The following is a 19,979-nucleotide window of genomic DNA, read 5'->3' as shown; positions in this document are numbered from 1 at the left end:
TGTGTCTTTGAGAAGGTGATTACTTCACAGAAAAGGGCAATCAGAAACGTTATAGGCTTATCTCACTGGTAGCAATCAGAAACGTTAAAGGTTCTATATTCCCTTTTGGAAAGAATGAAAGAAAGAAAGAAAGAATGAAAGAAGGGTTTTCGGGTGTTCCCGTTGGGATCTGTCTTAATCTGATGGTTTAAAATGCCACGTAGGCCTCGGTTTATCAACAGTCTGGGCTCTCTGAGGTGGTTGCAGACACGCATAGAGAATGAACATGGAGGGACAGACTAGAATCAGTTGACCTTGAACTATGAAGATTAGCCAGGATACATGGGTGATTAGCCAGGATACATGGGAGATCAGCCAAGATACATGGGAGATTAGCCAGGATACATGGGAGATTAGCCAGGATACATGGGAGATTAGCCAGGATACATGGGAGATTAGCCAGGATACATGGGAGATTAGCCAGGATACATAGGAGATTAGCCAAGATACATGGGAGATTATCCAGGATACATGGGAGATTAGCCAGGATACATGGGAGATCAGACAGGATACATGGGAGATTAGCCAGGATACATGGGAGATTAGCCAGGATACATGGGAGATTAGCCACGATACATGGGAGATTAGCCAAGATACATGGGAGATTATCCAGGATACATGGGAGATTAGCCAGGATACATGGGAGATTAGCCAGGATACATGGGAGATTAGCAAGGATACGTGGGAGAAGTAGCCAGGATACGTGGGAGATTAGCCAAGATACATGGGAGATTAGCCAGGATACATGGGAGATTAGCCAGGATACATGGGAGATTAGACAGGATACATGGGAGATTAGACAGGATACATGGGAGATTAGCCAGGATACATGGGAGATTAGACAGGATACATGGGAGATTAGACAGGATACATGGGAGATTAGCCACGATACATGGGAGATTAGCCAGGATACATGGGAGATTAGACAGGATACATGGGAGATTAGACAGGATACATGGGAGATTAGCCACGATACATGGGAGATTAGCCAGGATACATGGGAGATTAGACAGGATACATGGGAGATTAGACAGGATACATGGGAGATTAGCCAGGATACATGGGAGATTAGACAGGATACATGGGAGATTAGCCAAGATACATGGGATATTAGCCAGCATACATGGGAGATTAGCCAGGATACATGGGAGATTAGCCAGGATACATGGGAGATTAGACAGGATACATGGGAGATTAGACAGGATACATGGGATATTAGCCAAGATACATGGGATATTAGCCAGCATACATGGGAGATTAGCCAGGATACATGGGAGATTAGCCAGGATACATGGGAGATTAGACAGGATACATGGGAGATTAGACAGGATACATGGGAGATTAGCCACGATACATGGGAGATTAGCCAGGATACATGGGAGATTAGACAGGATACATGGGAGATTAGCCAAGATACATGGGAGATTAGCCAGGATACATGGGAGATTAGCCAAGATACATGGGAGATCAGCCAGGATACATGGGAGATTAGCCAGGATACATGGGAGATTAGCCAGGATACATGGGAGATTAGCCAGGATACATGGGAGATTAGCCAGGATACATGGGAGATTAGCCAGGATACATGGGAGATTAGCCAGGATACATGGGAGATTAGCCAGGATACATGGGAGATTAGCCAGGATACATGGGAGATTAGACAGGATACATGGGAGATTAGCCAGGATACATGGGAGATTTTCTCCTCCAATAATTCCACACTCACAGACAAAAACATTCCTGTCCGTGTATAACCCGTCTATCATTTGTTTATCTGTCTGTATTCTCGTGGTAAATGATCCTACATCATAATGACATCACAATACCCCATAATGACATCACAATACCCCATAATGACATCACAATACCCCATGATGACATCACAATACCCCATAATGACATCACAATACCCCATGATGACATCACAATACCCCATAATGACATCACAATACCCCATAATGACATCACAATAGCCCATAATGACATCACAATACCCCATAGAGACATCACAATACCCCATAATGACATCACAATACCCCATAGAGACATCACAATAGCCCATAATGACATCACAATACCCCATAGAGACATCACAATACCCCATAATGACATCACAATACCCCATAGAGACATCACAATACCCCATAATGACATCACAATACCCCATAGAGACATCACAATACCCCATAATGACATCACAATACCCCATAGAGACATCACAATACCCCATAGAGACATCACAATACCCCATAGAGACATCACAATACCCCATAATGACATCACAATACCCCATAGAGACATCACAATACCCCATAATGACATCACAATACCCCATAATGACATCACAATACCCCATAATGACATCACAATACCCCATAATGACATCACAATACCCCATAATGACATCACAATACCCCATAATGACATCACAATAGCCCATAATGACATCACAATACCCCATAGAGACAACCCAAGGCCCGTTTTGTTTTCAGCGTTTAATCGGCATGTGTTACAGGTTTAGGTCTACACGTTTCTGGCTCACTTTCAGCGGGAAACACGAAAACACACACGGAGTCATCGTAGTTAGTTGTTTTAGGTCCTCAGTCTAATAAACCTTTTCAAATTCAAGGTAACTTCCTGGTTCTGATCAACTGTTTTCCCACGCTCTGCCAAACGGCGTCCTCGCCTACAGGTGTGTATGAGTCCACTTTTGTTATTAGACCAGATGGTAATGTCAAGGGAGAGAGAGAGAGAGAGAGAGATAGGCAAGTACAGAACCTTGTGTATGTAATACAGTCTGCTTCAAGGTCTGGAACAGACAGGGTGTAACGCACTTTAAAACATATATATATTTATTTGATTTAACCTTCATTTAAGATGGCGGCTTAATGCCACTTAAGATTTAACTGTGTTGTGGTCTTGTAGTAAACCTTAAAACGTTTATTACCTTGTTGCCTGAATTTAGAAATGCAAAAGTTTGATCAATTTCCTTTTTTAGATTTGTGTAGGCTACACTGTATTTCTGATCAACTTGATTTTATTTTAATGGACAAAAATGAGATTTTCTTTCAAAAACAAGGACATTTCTAAGTGACCTCCCAAAACTTTTTGCACCATAGTGTAAATCACATCATTATGTGTTTAGTCAATATATATTTTCACATTTAAAGTTCAATTCATTGGTCAACCATTACACGCAAATACTAGTAAACTCATTAGGGAGAAGGATTAACTCAGTATGATACAGACTGATACAGTAACAGAAGATTACAGTTTTGTCTAGAATTGATATAATCACAAGTGTTGCATGAATAGTTGCATCCCGACATTTTTTATGAGACCCTTTTTCATATCATTCTGTACAGTGACCTTTAGAAAAGTCATAGATTAAGTAATATATTGCTATATAGGCCCGGTATCTATTTGATCTATGTTAAAATCTGTTTCCAGTTTCTTAGCCTAACGACGTCCATACTTGACGATCAAAGTGTTTTGTGTTAATTTCCACCCCCTTGTGGAGCGTCCTGTCCAGGCTGACTGTCACTGGGGGAAAATGGCCGCTCGACGTGATTCTATTCACCGACACTGAGAACTCTAAAGTCCAGAAAACTCTACAGTCTGATCTGGAACTATTGAAACAAACCCAACCTCAACACGGGGGAGTTTTTTAAATGAATAATGTCTCGCTGGGTGCCAACGAAGAAGGAGAAGTACGGAGTTGGTGAGTCTAATAAACTTGCACGTTTCCTCTGTCTCGTCTCGCTGGGTAGCTTGTCGTTCCTACTCCGCATCCGAAGGGACAAGTTTGGGAATAATTGTAATTAGTTTATGATACAGCGCTGCTACGCCGAGATTCACACAATATTCCTAAAGGCCCGACTTGATTTATTTGCAACACATTTGCCTGAATTTAGAAATGCAAAAGTTTGATAAAATCTTCTGCTATCAGTAACTGGTTTTGCCAACTGGTTTGCATAAAGGCAAAGCGAGGAATCCCCGTCTTTGTGAGCGGACTGCGGTCAACACTGGGAATTGTTAGAGGCGCGCCTAGTTTGCAACACTGTTTCCTGTGTAGTCGGGGCCTGCCACATCGTGGACGGTACAGGACGCGGTTGTAACTTTGTAGCGTTTATTGTTACTTGGTTCAACATACGAGCTAAAGTTATTGGTGAACAGAATGGATTTGGTGTCATTGTGACGCCTCATATGTTTTCAATGTGTTTGGTTTGGAATAGTGCAGGCTACTCTTTTCCCCGTCTCTAAGTCCTTTATGTGATTTATTCAAAGTAGATCTGGCAACAAGAGCCCTTAGGGCTGCCGTTTTCTGTTTGAGTTCAGTTTTTGTAATGTGGACACAACTCAAACTGGATACATTTATAGCGCGTCTTGAAGTTGAATAGCTCCGTGCTGATTGACACATGATCTCTTGGGCGGTATGACCGGGGGTTTGGCCGCCCCGCTGTTCGGACGTCCTGTCCTGTCTCACCATCAGGCCAGTAACTGAGTTAGGTTTTGGCCTGGCTGGAGTCATTCATTGTAGTGGCCATATTCACTCCCACTCTGGTGTATTGGTAATAATTAGGTATTACACATTTTTATTCTCCAAGTACATTTAACCCGGGAATTTGATTTGGTGAAGAGGTGCTGCCAGCAATATACAATGTACAAACATAATACAGTAGCATTGTTGTTATGCCTAGGCTGCATAAGCTAGTACAGGCTACATAAGCTAGTACAGGCTACATAAGCTAGTACAGGCTGCATAAGCTAGTACAGGCTGCATAAGCTAGTACAGGCTGCATAAGCTAGTACAGGCTGCATAAGCTAGTATAGGCTACATAAGCTAGTATAGGCTACATAAGCTAGTACAGGCTACATAAGCTAGTACAGGCTACATAAGCTAGTACAGGCTACATAAGCTAGTACAGGCTACATAAGCTAGTACAGGCTAAATAAGCTAGTACAGGCTACATAAGCTAGTACAGGCTACATAAGCTAGTACAGGCTACATAAGCTAGTACAGGCTACATAAGCTAGTACAGGCTGCATAAGCTAGTACAGGCTGCATAAGCTAGTACAGGCTGCATAAGCTAGTACAGGCTACATAAGCTAGTACAGGCTACATAAGCTAGTACAGGCTACATAAGCTAGTACAGGCTACATAAGCTAGTATAGGCTACATAAGCTAGTACAGGCTACATAAGCTAGTATAGGCTACATAAGCTAGTACAGGCTAAATAAGCTAGTACAGGCTACATAAGCTAGTACAGGCTGCATAAGCTAGTACAGGCTGCATAAGCTAGTACAGGCTACATAAGCTAGTACAGGCTACATAAGCTAGTACAGGCTGCATAAGCTAGTACAGGCTAAATAAGCTAGTACAGGCTACATAAGCTAGTACAGGCTACATAAGCTAGTACAGGCTACATAAGCTAGTACAGGCTACATAAGCTAGTACAGGCTACATAAGCTAGTACAGGCTACATAAGCTAGTACAGGCTACATAAGCTAGTACAGGCTGCTGTTAGTAGTCTAAACTCTTGGTCCTTGCATAATGATTCAGTAAATATACTACACTGTAGTTAAGACTTTGTTTCAACTGATTTTAAGAAAATAGTTCCAAATATTGATAACACTCAACAAGGCCTTCTGATGAGTCAGGAGATCAGAGAACACTCAACAAGGCCTTCTGATGAGTCAGGGAGATCAGAGAAGACTCAACAAGGCCTTCTGATGAGTCAGGGAGATCAGAGAAGACTCAACAAGGCCTTCTGATGAGTCAGGAGATCAGAGAAGACTCAACAAGGCCTTCTGATGAGTCAGGAGATCAGAGAAGACTCAACAAGGCCTTCTGATGAGTCACGGAGATCAGAGAAGACTCAACAAGGCCTTCTGATGAGTCAGGGAGATCAGAGAAGACTCAACAAGGCCTTCTGATGAGTCTGGGAGATCAGAGAAGACTCAACAAGGCCTTCTGATGAGTCAGGGAGATCAGAGAAGACTCAACAAGGCCTTCTGATGAGTCAGGGAGATCAGAGAAGACTCAACAAGGCCTTCTGATGAGTCAGGGAGATCAGAGAAGACTCAACAAGGCCTTCTGATGAGTCAGGGAGATCAGAGAAGACTCAACAAGGCCTTCTGATGAGTCACGGAGATCAGAGAAGACTCAACAAGGCCTTCTGATGAGTCAGGAGATCAGAGAAGACTCAACAAGGCCTTCTGATGAGTCAGGGAGATCAGAGAAGACTCAACAAGGCCTTCTGATGAGTCAGGGAGATCAGAGAAGACTCAACAAGGCCTTCTGATGAGTCAGGGAGACCAGAGAAGACTCAACAAGGCCTTCTGATGAGTCAGGGAGATCAGAGAAGACTCAACAAGGCCTTCTGATGAGTCAGGGAGATCAGAGAAGACTCAACAAGGCCTTCTGATGAGTCACGGAGATCAGAGAAGACTCAACAAGGCCTTCTGATGAGTCAGGGAGATCAGAGAAGACTCAACAAGGCCTTCTGATGAGTCAGGGAGATCAGAGAAGACTCAACAAGGCCTTCTGATGAGTCAGGGAGATCAGAGAAGACTTAGGGCCCTATAAAATCTGCATTGCGGTAAAATGCAGACAGAATCAAGGAATCCAGACGTTAACACTGAATTCACCCATATATAATACATTTTATTGAACTTAGTTGGAAATCAAAAGTGAAACTTCTATTTAGTCGAATAAACCTCACTTAGAATATCTTTTGTAATTTTATGTTGCCTGAATTCAAGACTTTCTCATTGACCTCCATTCAAAACCACTTGGTCTGTTTCACGCTTTATTCTCTGACCGACAGGGGAGGAGTCGGCCCTCTTGCTTCACCTCTGCCTCTCTGGTCTGGTTGGTTTAAAGGAGCAGACTTACTGAAACATACTATAAATGACTGATTTACCATCCATGTACAATTCAACAGTGCGTTTTGGTTCTCACCTTACATTACTGTGGCCCCTATCCACAGGGTTTTGGTTCTCACCTTACATTACTGTGGCCCCTATCCACAGGGTTTTGGTTCTCACCTTACATTACTGTGGCCCCTATCCACAGGGTTTTGGTTCTCACCTCACATTACTGTGGCCCCTATCCACAGGGTTTTGGTTCTCACCTTACATTACTGTGGCCCCTATCCACAGGGTTTTGGTTCTCACCTCACATTACTGTGGCCCCATATCCACAGGGTTTTGGTTCTCACCTTACATTACTGTGGTCCCTATCCACAGGAACACTTCTACAGTAATGAGACCAGTGTCATGTGAAGTACAGGGCCCGTTGTCGCTGTGTGTCTTACCCTTTATCAAGGTTCCCCATTATTATAGTCTCAGGTAGATTGAGGAAGTGGGGAGGGAGATGGTTTAACCATGAATGGCTGTTGTCAGTACAGTAAAGCACCGCTTCCCATATAGTGTTGCATTGTGTCTGCTGTTATAGAATGTTTAGTTCCCTTCCTGTAGGAGGACTTGAGCTCACTGTGCTCCTTCCTGTAGGAGGACTTGAGCTCACTGTGCTCCTTCCTGTAGGAGGACTTGAGCTCACTGTGCTCCTTCCTGTAGGAGGACTTGAGCTCACTGTGCTCCTTCCTGTAGGAGGACTTGAGCTCACTGTGCTCCTTCCTGTAGGAGGACTTGAGCTCACTGTGCTCCTTCCTGTAGGAGGACTTGAGCTCACTGTGCTCCTTCCTGTAGGAGGACGTGACCTCAGCGTGTCCCTTCCTGCAGGGAGGACGTGACCTCACTGTGCTCCTTCCTGCAGGGAGGATGTGACCTCAGCGTGTCCCTTCCTGCAGGGAGGACGTGACCTCACTGTGCTCCTTCCTGCAGGGAGGATGTGACCTCAGCGTGTCCCTTCCTGCAGGGAGGATGTGACCTCACTGTGCTCCTTCCTGCAGGGAGGACTTGACCTCACCGTGTCCCTTCCTGCAGGGAGGATGTGACCTCACTGTGTCCCTTCCTGCAGGGAGGATGTGACCTCACTGTGTCCCTTCCTGCAGGGAGGATGTGACCTCACTGTCCCTTCCTGCAGGGAGGATGTGACCTCACTGTGTCCCTTCCTGCAGGGAGGACGTGACCTCACCTGTCCCTTCCTGCAGGGAGATGTGACCTCACCTGTCCCTTCCTGCAGGGAGATGTGACCTCACCTGTCCCTTCCTGCAGGGAGATGTGACCTCACCTGTCCCTTCCTGCAGGGAGGACTTGACCTCAGCTTGTCCTTTCCTGCAGGGGGAACTTGTCCTCAGCAGGTCCCTTCCCTTGTTGCTCAGGGCAACCAAAGCTACAGTCTACCACCACTGGTTTCCATGGCGTTGTGTTTCCTCTTGTCACAGCTTTGTCATTGCACTTTTAATACTCCACCGATGAATCTAACCAATCTAATGATCAATGATGAATCTAACCAATCTAATGATCAATGATGAATCTAACCAATCTACTGATCAATGATGAATCTAACCAATCTCATGATCAATGATGAATCTAACCAATCTAATGATCAATGATGAATCTAACCAATCTACTGATCAATGATGAATCTAACCAATCTACTGATCAATGATGAATCTAACCAATCTACTGATCAATGATGAATCTAACCAATCTAATGATCAATGATGAATCTAACCAATCTAATGATCAATGATGAATCTAACCAATCTAATGATCAATGATGAATCTAACCAATCTCATGATCAATGATGAATCTAACCAATCTAATGATCAATGATGAATCTAACCAATCTCATGATCAATGATGAATCTAACCAATCTAATGATCAATGATGAATCTAACCAATCTAATGATCAATGATGAATCTAACCAATCTAATAATCAATGATGAATCTAACCAATCTCATGATCAATGATTTTATTTTATTTATTTTTATTTATTTCACCTTTATTTAACCAGGTAGGCAAGTTGAGAACAAGTTCTCATTTACAACTGTGACCTGGCCAAGATAAAGCAAAGCAGTTCGACAGATACAACGACACAGAGTTACACATGGAGTAAAACAAACATACAGTCAATAATACAGTAGAAACAAGTCTATATACAATGTGAACAAATGAGGTGAGAAGGAGGTAAAGGCAAAAAAGGCCATGGTGGCAAAGTAAATACAATATAGCAAGTAAAACACTGGAATGGTAGATTTGCAGTGGAAGAATGTGCAAAGTAGACATAAAAATAATGGGGTGCAAAGGAGCAAAATAAATAAATTAAATACAGTTGGGAATGATGAATCTAACCAATCTCATGATCAATGATGAATCTAACCAATCTAATAATCAATGATGAATCTAACCAATCAATGATGAATCTAACCAATCAATGATGAATGATGAATCTAACCAATCAATGATGAATCTAACCAATCAATGATGAATGATGAATCTAACCAATCAATGATGAATGATGAATCTAACCAATCAATGATCAATGATGAATCTAACCAATCAATGATCAATGATGAATCTAACCAATCAATGATCAATGATGAATCTAACCAATCAATGATCAATGATGAATCTAACCAATCAATGATCAATGATGAATCTAACCAATCAATGATCAATGATGAATCTAACCAATCAATGATGAATCTAACCAATCAATGATGAATGATGAAATCAATGATGAATGATGAATCTAACCAATCAATGATGAATGATGAATCTAACCAATCAATGATCAATGATGAATCTAACCAATCAATGATCAATGATGAATCTAACCAATCAATGATCAATGATGAATCTAACCAATCAATGATCAATGATGAATCTAACCAATCAATGATGAATGATGAATCTAACCAATCAATGATCAATGATGAATCTAACCAATCAATGATGAATCTAACCAATCAATGATGAATCTAACCAATCAATGATGAATCTAACCAATCAATGATGAATCTAACCAATCTAATCAATGATGAATCTAACCAATCTAATCAATGATGAATCTAACCAATCAATGATCAATGATGAATCTAACCAATCAATGATCAATGATGAATCTAACCAATCAATGATCAATGATGAATCTAACCAATCAATGATCAATCAATGATGAATCTAAATCAATGATCAATGATGAATCTAACCAATCTAATGATCAATGATGAATCTAACCAATCAATGATCAATGATGAATCTAACCAATCAATGATGAATCTAACCAATCTAATGATCAATGATGAATCTAACCAATCAATGATGAATCTAACCAATCAATGATCAATGATGAATCTAACCAATCAATGATGAATCTAACCAATCTAATCAATGATGAATCTAACCAATCTAATGATCAATGATGAATCTAACCAATCTGATCAATGATGAATCTAACCAATCTAATGATCAATGATGAATCTAACCAATCTAATCAATGATGAATCTAACCAATCAATGATCAATGATGAATCTAACCAATCTAATGATCAATGATGAATCTAACCAATCTAATGATCAATGATGAATCTAACCAATCTAATGATCAATGATGAATCTAACCAATCAATGATGAATCTAACCAATCAATCTAATGATCAATGATGAATCTAACCAATCAATGATGAATCTAACCAATCAATGATGAATCTAACCAATCTAATCAATGATGAATCTAACCAATCTAATCAATGATGAATCTAACCAATCTAATGATCAATGATGAATCTAACCAATCAATGATGAATCTAACCAATCAATGATGAATCTAACCAATCTAATGATGAATCTAACCAATCTAATGATGAATCTAACCAATCTAATGATGAATCTAACCAATCAATGATCAATGATGAATCTAACCAATCTAATGATGAATCTAACCAATCTAATGATCAATGATGAATCTAACCAATCTAATGATGAATCTAACCAATCTAATGATCAATGAGTTGAACGTTCATTGAAATCAGTTTTCTGCTGAGCCCAGAGTTAATTCCACAACACACTTCCTTTTGTTCTTAGAATGTCGACAAACCCTGCAGGAAATCAGATGGAATCGGAGGAGTAGTTTTAAATACATCTTTCTTTCTCAAGGCAAGAGGAGGGGGGGGGGTTATTGTTTTCCTGCATGACGTTTCCTCATCCATCATGTGATGAATTCATTTGAAATCCCCCTTTGATGATCATACAGGAAGTGTTGTAAAAAAATACTATCAGATTCTTTACAAGTCTAGAAAGGAGACGCAGATGGAGATGACAGGAATCCTGTTGAGAAACAGTGATATTCTGTGGTTCAACATGTCTGGAGAAAACAATGGTATATGAGCTACACACATCCCTACAGAACAGTTCTACACTGTTACACACATCCCTACAGAACAGTTCTACACTGTTACACACATCCCTACAGAACAGTTCTACACTGTTACACACATCCCTACAGAACAGTTCTACACTGTTACACACATCCCTACAGAACAGTTCTACACTGTCCAGAGGCAGGACAACTCTGTTCCTCTGTGTAGTTCTACACTGTCCAGAGGCAGGACAACTCTGTTCCTCTGTGTAGTTCTACACTGTCCAGAGGCAGGACAACTCTGTTCCTCTGTGTAGTTCTACACTGTCCAGGACAACTCTGTTCCTCTGTGTAGTTCTACACTGGCCAGGACAACTCTGTTCCTCTGTGTAGTTCTACGCTGGCCAGGACAACTCTGTTCCTCTGTGTAGTTCTACGCTGGCCAGGACAACTCTGTTCCTCTGTGTAGTTCTACGCTGTCCAGGACAACTCTGTTCCTCTGTGTAGTTCTACACTGTCCAGAGGCCAGGACAACTCTGTTCCTCTGTGTAGTTCTACACTGTCCAGGACAACTCTGTTCCTCTGTGTAGTTCTACGCTGGCCAGGACAACTCTGTTCCTCTGTGTAGTTCTACGCTGTCCAGGACAACTCTGTTCCTCTGTGTAGTTCTACGCTGTCCAGGACAACTCTGTTCTTCTGTGTAGTTCTACACTGTCCAGAGGCGGGACAACTCTGTTCCTCTGTGTAGTTCTACGCTGGCCAGGACAACTCTGTTCCTCTGTGTAGTTCTACGCTGGCCAGGACAACTCTGTTCCTCTGTGTAGTTCTACGCTGGCCAGGACAACTCTGTTCCTCTGTGTAGTTCTACACTGTCCAGGACAACTCTGTTCCTCTGTGTAGTTCTACGCTGTCCAGGACAACTCTGTTCCTCTGTGTAGTTCTACACTGTCCAGGACAACTCTGTTCCTCTGTGTAGTTCTACACTGTCCAGAGGCAGGACAACTCTGTTCCTCTGTGTAGTTCCACACTGTCCAGGACAACTCTGTTCCTCTGTGTAGTTCTACGCTGTCCAGGACAACTCTGTTCCTCTGTGTAGTTCTACGCTGTCCAGGACAACTCTGTTCCTCTGTGTAGTTCTACACTGTCCAGGACAACTCTGTTCCTCTGTGTAGTTCTACACTGGCCAGCGGCAGGACAACTCTGTTCCTCTGTGTAGTTCTACGCTGTCCAGGACAACTCTGTTCCTCTGTGTAGTTCTACGCTGTCCAGGACAACTCTGTTCCTCTGTGTAGTTCTACACTGGCCAGGACAACTCTGTTCCTCTGTGTAGTTCTACGCTGTCCAGGACAACTCTGTTCCTCTGTGTAGTTCTACACTGGCCAGGACAACTCTGTTCCTCTGTGTAGTTCTACGCTGTTCCAGGACAACTCTGTTCCTCTGTGTAGTTCTACGCTGTCCAGGACAACTCTGTTCCTCTGTGTAGTTCTACGCTGTCCAGGACAACTCTGTTCCTCTGTGTAGTTCTACGCTGTCCAGGACAACTCTGTTCCTCTGTGTAGTTCTACGCTGTCCAGGACAACTCTGTTCAACATAAACAAATCGCTAATAAAACATAAAGTTTACGTTCATTTGGCTCCTTGAAATGATTTGTATAAACACTGTGTATTGTTCTTCAGTAACAGCTACAGTTCTGTTATCAAACGGTCACTGGACCGTTAGACCCCTGAGTGGCGTAGCCATCTAAGACACTGCATCTAGGTGCCAGAGGTGTCACTACAGACCCTGGCTCGATTCCAGGCTGTATCACAGCTGTCTAAGGAACTGCATCTAGGTGCCAGAGGTGACACTACAGACCCTGGTTCGATTCCAGGCTGTATCACAGCTGTCTAAGGAGCTGCATCTAGGTGCCAGAGGTGTCACTACAGACCCTGGTTCGATTCCAGGCTGTATCACAGCTGTCTAAGGAACTGCATCTAGGTGCCAGAGGTGTCACTACAGACCCTGGTTCGATTCCAGGCTGTATCACAGCTGTCTAAGGAACTGCATCTAGGTGCCAGTGTCACTACAGACCCTGGTTCGATTCCAGGCTGTATCACAGCTGTCTAAGGAACTGCATCTAGGTGCCAGAGGTGTCACTACAGACCCTGGTTCGATTCCAGGCTGTATCACAGCTGTCTAAGGAACTGAATCTAGGTGCCAAAGGTGTCACTACAGACCCTGGTTCGATTCCAGGCTGTATCACAGCTGTCTAAGGAACTGCATCTAGGTGCCAGAAGTGTCACTACAGACCCTGGTTCGATTCCAGGCTGTATCACAGCTGTCTAAGGAACTGCATCTAGGTGCCAGAAGTGTCACTACAGACCCTGGTTCGATTCCGCCTTAGGGCGGCACACAATTGTCCCAGCGCTGTCTGGGTGAGTGTTTGGCCCGGGTAGGCCGTCTGTCTAAATAAACACATCTAAATAAAGTTGTGTGGTCTTGAGGAAGCTGTGTTTGTGTGCAGCCTTGGCTCCTCTTAGAACTAACAGCCTAATAACCAACCTTCATAACACTCGTTTAGATGTGGTCTGTCCTGAGGAGTCTGGTTTGGGTTTGTCAGACACATCAATAACTCCCTTAACTATACTAATTACACACAGTCTAACTAGATATAGATAGTCATGAGGAGGGAGGCTGTTTGTCCTCCTGTCTCTCAGCTGTAGTTCTGTAATGTTGTGGTGAGGAGGGAGGCTGTTTGTCTCCTCTCAGCTGTAGTTCTGTAATGTAGTGGTGAGGAGGGAGGCTGTTTGTCTCCTCTCAGCTGTAGTCCTGTAATGTAGTGGTGAGGAGGGAGGCTGTTTGTCTCCTCTGAGCTGTAGTCCTGTAATGTTGTGGTGAGGAGGGAGGCTGTTTGTCTCCTCTGAGCTGTAGTCCTGTAATGTAGTGGTGAGGAGGGAGGCTGTTTGTCCTCCTGTCTCTCTCAGCTGTAGTCCTGTAATGTTGTGGTGAAGAGGGAGGCTGTTTGTCCTCCTGACTCTCAGCTGTAGTTCTGTAATGTAGTGGTGAGGAGGGAGGTTGTTTGTCTCCTCTCAGCTGTAGTCCTGTAATGTAGTGGTGAGGAGGGAGGCTGTTTGTCCCTGACTCTCAGCTGTAGTCCTGTAATGTAGTGGTGAGGAGGGAGGCTGTTTGTCCCTCTCAGCTGTAGTCCTGTAATGTTGTGGTGAGGAGGAGGCTGTTTGTCTCCTCTCAGCTGTAGTCCTGTAATGTTGTGGTGAGGAGGGAGGCTGTTTGTCCTCCTCTCATCTGTAGTCCTGTAATGTAGTGGTGGTGAGGGGAGGCTGTTTGTCCTCCTGACTCTCAGCTGTAGTCCTGTAATGTAGTGGTGAGGAGGGAGGCTGTTTGTCCCCTGACTCTCAGCTGTAGTCCTGTAATGTAGTGGTGAGGAGGGAGGCTGTTTGTCCCCTCTCAGCTGACCTCTCAGCTGTAGTCCTGTAATGTTGTGGTGAGGAGGGAGGCTGTTTGTCTCCTCTCAGCTGTAGTCCTGTAATGTTGTGGTGAGGAGGGAGGCTGTTTGTCCTCCTGACTCTCAGCTGTAGTCCTGTAATGTAGTGGTGAGGAGGGAGGCTGTTTGTCCTCCTTGTCTCTCAGCTGTAGTCCTGTAATGTAGTGGTGAGGAGGGAGGCTGTTTGTCCTCCTGTCTCTCAGCTGTAGTTCTGTAATGTAGTGGTGAGGAGGGAGGCTGTTTGTCCTCCTGACTCTCAGCTGTAGTCCTGTAATGTAGTGGTGAGGAGGGAGGCTGTTTGTCCCCTGACTCTCAGCTGTAGTCCTGTAATGTAGTGGTGAGGAGGGAGGCTGTTTGTCCCCTGACTCTCAGCTGTAGTCCTGTAATGTAGTGGTGAGGAGGGAGGCTGTTTGTCTCCTCTCAGCTGTAGTCCTGTAATGTTGTGGTGAGGAGGGAGGCTGTTTGTCTCCTCTCAGCTGTAGTCCTGTAATGTAGTGGTGAGGAGGAGGCTGTTTGTCCTCCTGACTCTCAGCTGTAGTCCTGTAATGTAGTGGTGAGGAGGGAGGCTGTTTGTCCCTGTCTCTCAGCTGTAGTCCTGTAATGTAGTGGTGAGGAGGGAGGCTGTTTGTCCCCTGAATGTAGTGGTGAGGAGAGAGGCTCTCAGCTGTAGTCCTGTAATGTAGTGGTGAGGAGGGAGGCTGTTTGTCTCCTCTCAGCTGTAGTCCTGTAATGTTGTGGTGAGGAGGGAGGCTGTTTGTCTCCTCTCAGCTGTAGTCCTGTAATGTAGTGGTGAGGAGGGAGGCTGTTTGTCCTCCTGACTCTCAGCTGTAGTCCTGTAATGTAGTGGTGAGGAGGGAGGCTGTTTGTCTCCTCTCAGCTGTAGTCCTGTAATGTAGTGGTGAGGAGGGAGGCTGTTTCTGTCCTGACTCTCAGCTGTAGTTCTGTAATGTAGTGGTGAGGAGGGAGGCTGTTTCTGTCCTGACTCTCAGCTGTAGTTCTGTAATGTAGTGGTGAGGAGGGAGGCTGTTTGTCTCCTCTCAGCTGTAGTCCTGTAATGTAGTGGTGAGGAGGGAGGCTGTTTGTCCTCCTGTCTCTCAGCTGTAGTTCTGTAATGTAGTGGTGAGGAGGGAGGCTGTTTGTCCTCCTGACTCTCAGCTGTAGTCCTGTAATGTTGTGGTGAGGAGGGAGGCTGTTTGTCCCCTGACTCTCAGCTGTAGTCCTGTAATGTAGTGGTGAGGAGGGAGGCTGTTTGTCCCTCTCAGCTGTAGTCCTGTAATGTAGTGGTGAGGAGGGAGGCTGTTTGTCTCCTGACTCAGCTGTAGTCCTGTAATGTTGTGGTGAGGAGGGAGGCTGTTTGTCCTCCTGTCTCAGCTGTAGTCCTGTAATGTTGTGGTGAGGAGGGAGGCTGTTTGTCCCCTCTCAGCTGTAGTCCTGTAATGTAGTGGTGAGGAGGGAGGCTGTTTGTCCCCTGACTCTCAGCTGTAGTCCTGTAATGTAGTGGTGAGGAGGAGGCTGTTTGTCCCTGACTCTCAGCTGTAGTCCTGTAATGTAGTGGTGAGGAGGAGGCTGTTTGTCTCCTCTCAGCTGTAGTCCTGTAATGTAGTGGTGAGGAGGGAGGCTGTTTGTCTCCTCTCAGCTGTAGTCCTGTAATGTAGTGGTGAGGAGGGAGGCTGTTTGTCCTCCTGACTCTCAGCTGTAGTTCTGTAATGTAGTGGTGAGGAGGGAGGCTGTTTGTCTCCTCTCAGCTGTAGTCCTGTAATGTAGTGGTGAGGAGGGAGGCTGTTTGTCTCCTCTCAGCTGTAGTCCTGTAATGTAGTGGTGAGGAGGGAGGCTGTTTGTCTCCTCTCAGCTGTAGTCCTGTAATGTAGTGGTGAGGAGGGAGGCTGTTTGTCTCCTCTCAGCTGTAGTCCTGTAATGTAGTGGTGAGGAGGGAGGCTGTTTGTCTCCTCTCAGCTGTAGTCCTGTAATGTAGTGGTGAGGAGGGAGGCTGTTTGTCTCCTCTCAGCTGTAGTCCTGTAATGTTGTGGTGAGGAGGGAGGCTGTTTGTCCTCTCAGCTGTAGTTCTGTAATGTAGTGGTGAGGAGGGAGGCTGTTTGTCTCCTCTCAGCTGTAGTCCTGTAATGTAGTGGTGAGGAGGGAGGCTGTTTGTCTCCTCTCAGCTGTAGTCCTGTAATGTAGTGGTGAGGAGGGAGGCTGTTTGTCCTCTCAGCTGTAGTCCTGTAATGTAGTGGTGAGGAGGGAGGCTGTTTGTCCCCTGACTCAGCTGTAGTCCTGTAATGTAGTGGTGAGGAGGGAGGCTGTTTGTCTCCTCTGAGCTGTAGTCCTGTAATGTAGTGGTGAGGAGGGAGGCTGTTTGTCTCCTGACTGAGCTGTAGTCCTGTAATGTAGTGGTGAGGAGGGAGGCTGTTTGTCTCCTGACTGAGCTGTAGTCCTGTAATGTAGTGGTGAGGAGGGAGGCTGTTTGTCCTCCTGTCTCTCAGCTGTAGTCCTGTAATGTAGTGGTGAGGAGGGAGGCTGTTTCTGTCCTGTCTCTCAGCTGTAGTTCTGTAATGTTGTGGTGAGGAGGGAGGCTGTTTGTCTCCTCTCAGCTGTAGTCCTGTAATGTAGTGGTGAGGAGGGAGGCTGTTTGTCTCCTCTCAGCTGTAGTTCTGTAATGTAGTGGTGAGGAGGGAGGCTGTTTGTCTCCTATCAGCTGTAGTTCTGTAATGTAGTGGTGAGGAGGGAGGCTGTTTGTCTCCTCTCAGCTGTAGTTCTGTAATGTTGTGGTGAGGAGGGAGGCTGTTTGTCCCCTGACTCTCAGCTGTAGTTCTGTAATGTAGTGGTGAGGAGGGAGGCTGTTTGTCCCCTGACTCTCAGCTGTAGTTCTGTAATGTAGTGGTGAGGAGGGAGGCTGTTTGTCCCCTGACTCTCAGCTGTAGTTCTGTAATGTAGTGGTGAGGAGGGAGGCTGTTTGTCCCCTGACTCTCAGCTGTAGTTCTGTAATGTAGTGGTGAGGAGGGAGGCTGTTTGTCTCCTCTCAGCTGTAGTTCTGTAATGTAGTGGTGAGGAGGGAGGCTGTTTGTCTCCTATCAGCTGTAGTCCTGTAATGTAGTGGTGAGGAGGGAGGCTGTTTGTCTCCTCTCAGCTGTAGTCCTGTAATGTTTGTGGTGAGGAGGGAGGCTGTTTGTCTCCTCTCAGCTGTAGTCCTGTAATGTAGTGGTGAGGAGGGAGGCTGTTTGTCTCCTCTGAGCTGTAGTTCTGTAATGTAGTGGTGAGGAGGGAGGCTGTTTGTCCTCTCAGCTGTAGTCCTGTAATGTAGTGGTGAGGAGGGAGGCTGTTTGTCTCTCTGAGCTGTAGTCCTGTAATGTAGTGGTGAGGAGGGAGGCTGTTTGTCTCCTCTCAGCTGTAGTTCTGTAATGTAGTGGTGAGGAGGGAGGCTGTTTGTCTCCTCTCAGCTGTAGTCCTGTAATGTAGTGGTGAGGAGGGAGGCTGTTTGTCTCCTCTGAGCTGTAGTTCTGTAATGTAGTGGTGAGGAGGGAGGCTGTTTGTCTCCTCTCAGCTGTAGTCCTGTAATGTTGTGGTGAGGAGGGAGGCTGTTTGTCCTCTCAGCTGTAGTTCTGTAATGTAGTGGTGAGGAGGGAGGCTGTTTGTCTCCTCTCAGCTGTAGTCCTGTAATGTAGTGGTGAGGAGGGAGGCTGTTTGTCTCCTCTCAGCTGTAGTCCTGTAATGTTGTGGTGAGGAGGGAGGCTGTTTGTCTCCTCTCAGCTGTAGTTCTGTAATGTAGTGGTGAGGAGGGAGGCTGTTTGTCCCCTGACTCTCAGCTGTAGTCCTGTAATGTAGTGGTGAGGAGGGAGGCTGTTTGTCTCCTCTCAGCTGTAGTTCTGTAATGTAGTGGTGAGGAGGGAGGCTGTTTGTCTCCTCTCAGCTGTAGTTCTGTAATGTAGTGGTGAGGAGGGAGGCTGTTTGTCTCCTCTCAGCTGTAGTTCTGTAATGTAGTGGTGAGGAGGGAGGCTGTTTGTCTCCTCTCAGCTGTAGTCCTGTAATGTTGTGGTGAGGAGGGAGGCTGTTTGTCCTCCCGACTCTCAGCTGTAGTTCTGTAATGTTGTGGTGAGGAGGGAGGCTGTTTGTCTCCTATCAGCTGTAGTCCTGTAATGTAGTGGTGAGGAGGGAGGCTGTTTGTCTCCTGACTCAGCTGTAGTTCTTTAATGTTAACAGAATCAGCCAGAGAAGGAAATGCCACTTCCTGTAGTTGGTGTGGTTCCTTCCCCCACCTGGAACCTCTACAGCTGCACTTACAGTTCTAGAGACCCCTGTTCTAGTTCCAGTTCTAGAGACCCCTGTTCTAGTTCCAGTTCTAGAGACCCCTGTTCTAGTTCCAGTTCTAGAGACCCCTGTTCTAGTTCCAGTTCTAGAGACCCCTGTTCTAGTTCCAGTTCTAGAGACCCCTGTTCTAGTTCCAGTTCTAGAGACCCCTGTTCTAGTTCCAGGAATCGGACATGATGATGTTGTATTGTCTCAGAATGACAGGCCCATCGGACAGCAATGTCTCGTCAGGACTGTTTGTAATGCTATAATGAATAGGCCTTTTGTCCTTTTATTCATGCTTAAGTGTTTATACACAATGAAATTGTTATTTGTTAATAGTTTGTAAATACTTTTGAATGCTTGTTTGTGAAAGTTAGTATATACTATGTAGTTTCCAGGTCACCATTGCATCACGTCACACTGTAGTTGTGAGAGACCAGTTAAGAGGAGCAGACTAAACAGTAGTTGTCTCTGGTTCCCAGCCCCCCCCCAGCCCCCTCAGCCCAGCCCAGCCCCACCCCCTCAGCCCCTCAGCCAAGCCTAGCAACAGTTTGTGACTGAATCCCCCTGTTCTATACTTCAACAAGACCCTCACATACCCACCAAACCCACAACTCTGTTTTCTCATACACTGAGTCTAAGCTAACAGATATGTAGTGTTTAATACCTAGGCCTTTTATTCATGCTTAGTGTTTATCCCTCTCAATGAAATTGTTATTTTTAATAGTTTAAATGCTTTTGAATGCTTGTTTGTGATTGTAATGTAGTGTTTCCAGGTCATCTTGCTCACGTCACACTGTAGTTCCACTGAGGATGTCAGACTAAACAGGTGAATGCACCCCTCAATTTGTAAGTCCCTCCAAGCCTGGAACAGTTGTAAGAGCGTCTGCTAAATGACT

General features: G+C 44.9%; 1 protein-coding gene across 2 annotated transcripts in view; it reads left to right on the top strand.

Annotated features, from left to right (window-relative positions):
* The first annotated feature begins 3,564 nt into the window (after positions 1-3,564).
* The window catches only part of LOC124018334 (dedicator of cytokinesis protein 1-like), a 173,744-nt gene continuing 157,329 nt past the window's right edge, over positions 3,565-19,979 (top strand). For both annotated transcript variants that reach the window (XM_046333608.1, XM_046333607.1), the window contains exon 1: positions 3,565-3,760. In XM_046333608.1, the coding sequence (XP_046189564.1) occupies positions 3,718-3,760 (43 nt within the window). In that variant the 5' untranslated portion in view covers positions 3,565-3,717. The remainder of the gene's footprint in view (positions 3,761-19,979) is intronic.

This window comes from Oncorhynchus gorbuscha, unplaced genomic scaffold, assembly GCF_021184085.1.
Source record: "Oncorhynchus gorbuscha isolate QuinsamMale2020 ecotype Even-year unplaced genomic scaffold, OgorEven_v1.0 Un_scaffold_480, whole genome shotgun sequence".
NCBI lineage: Eukaryota > Metazoa > Chordata > Actinopteri > Salmoniformes > Salmonidae > Oncorhynchus > Oncorhynchus gorbuscha.
This window is presented reverse-complemented; position numbering and strand designations above follow the sequence as displayed.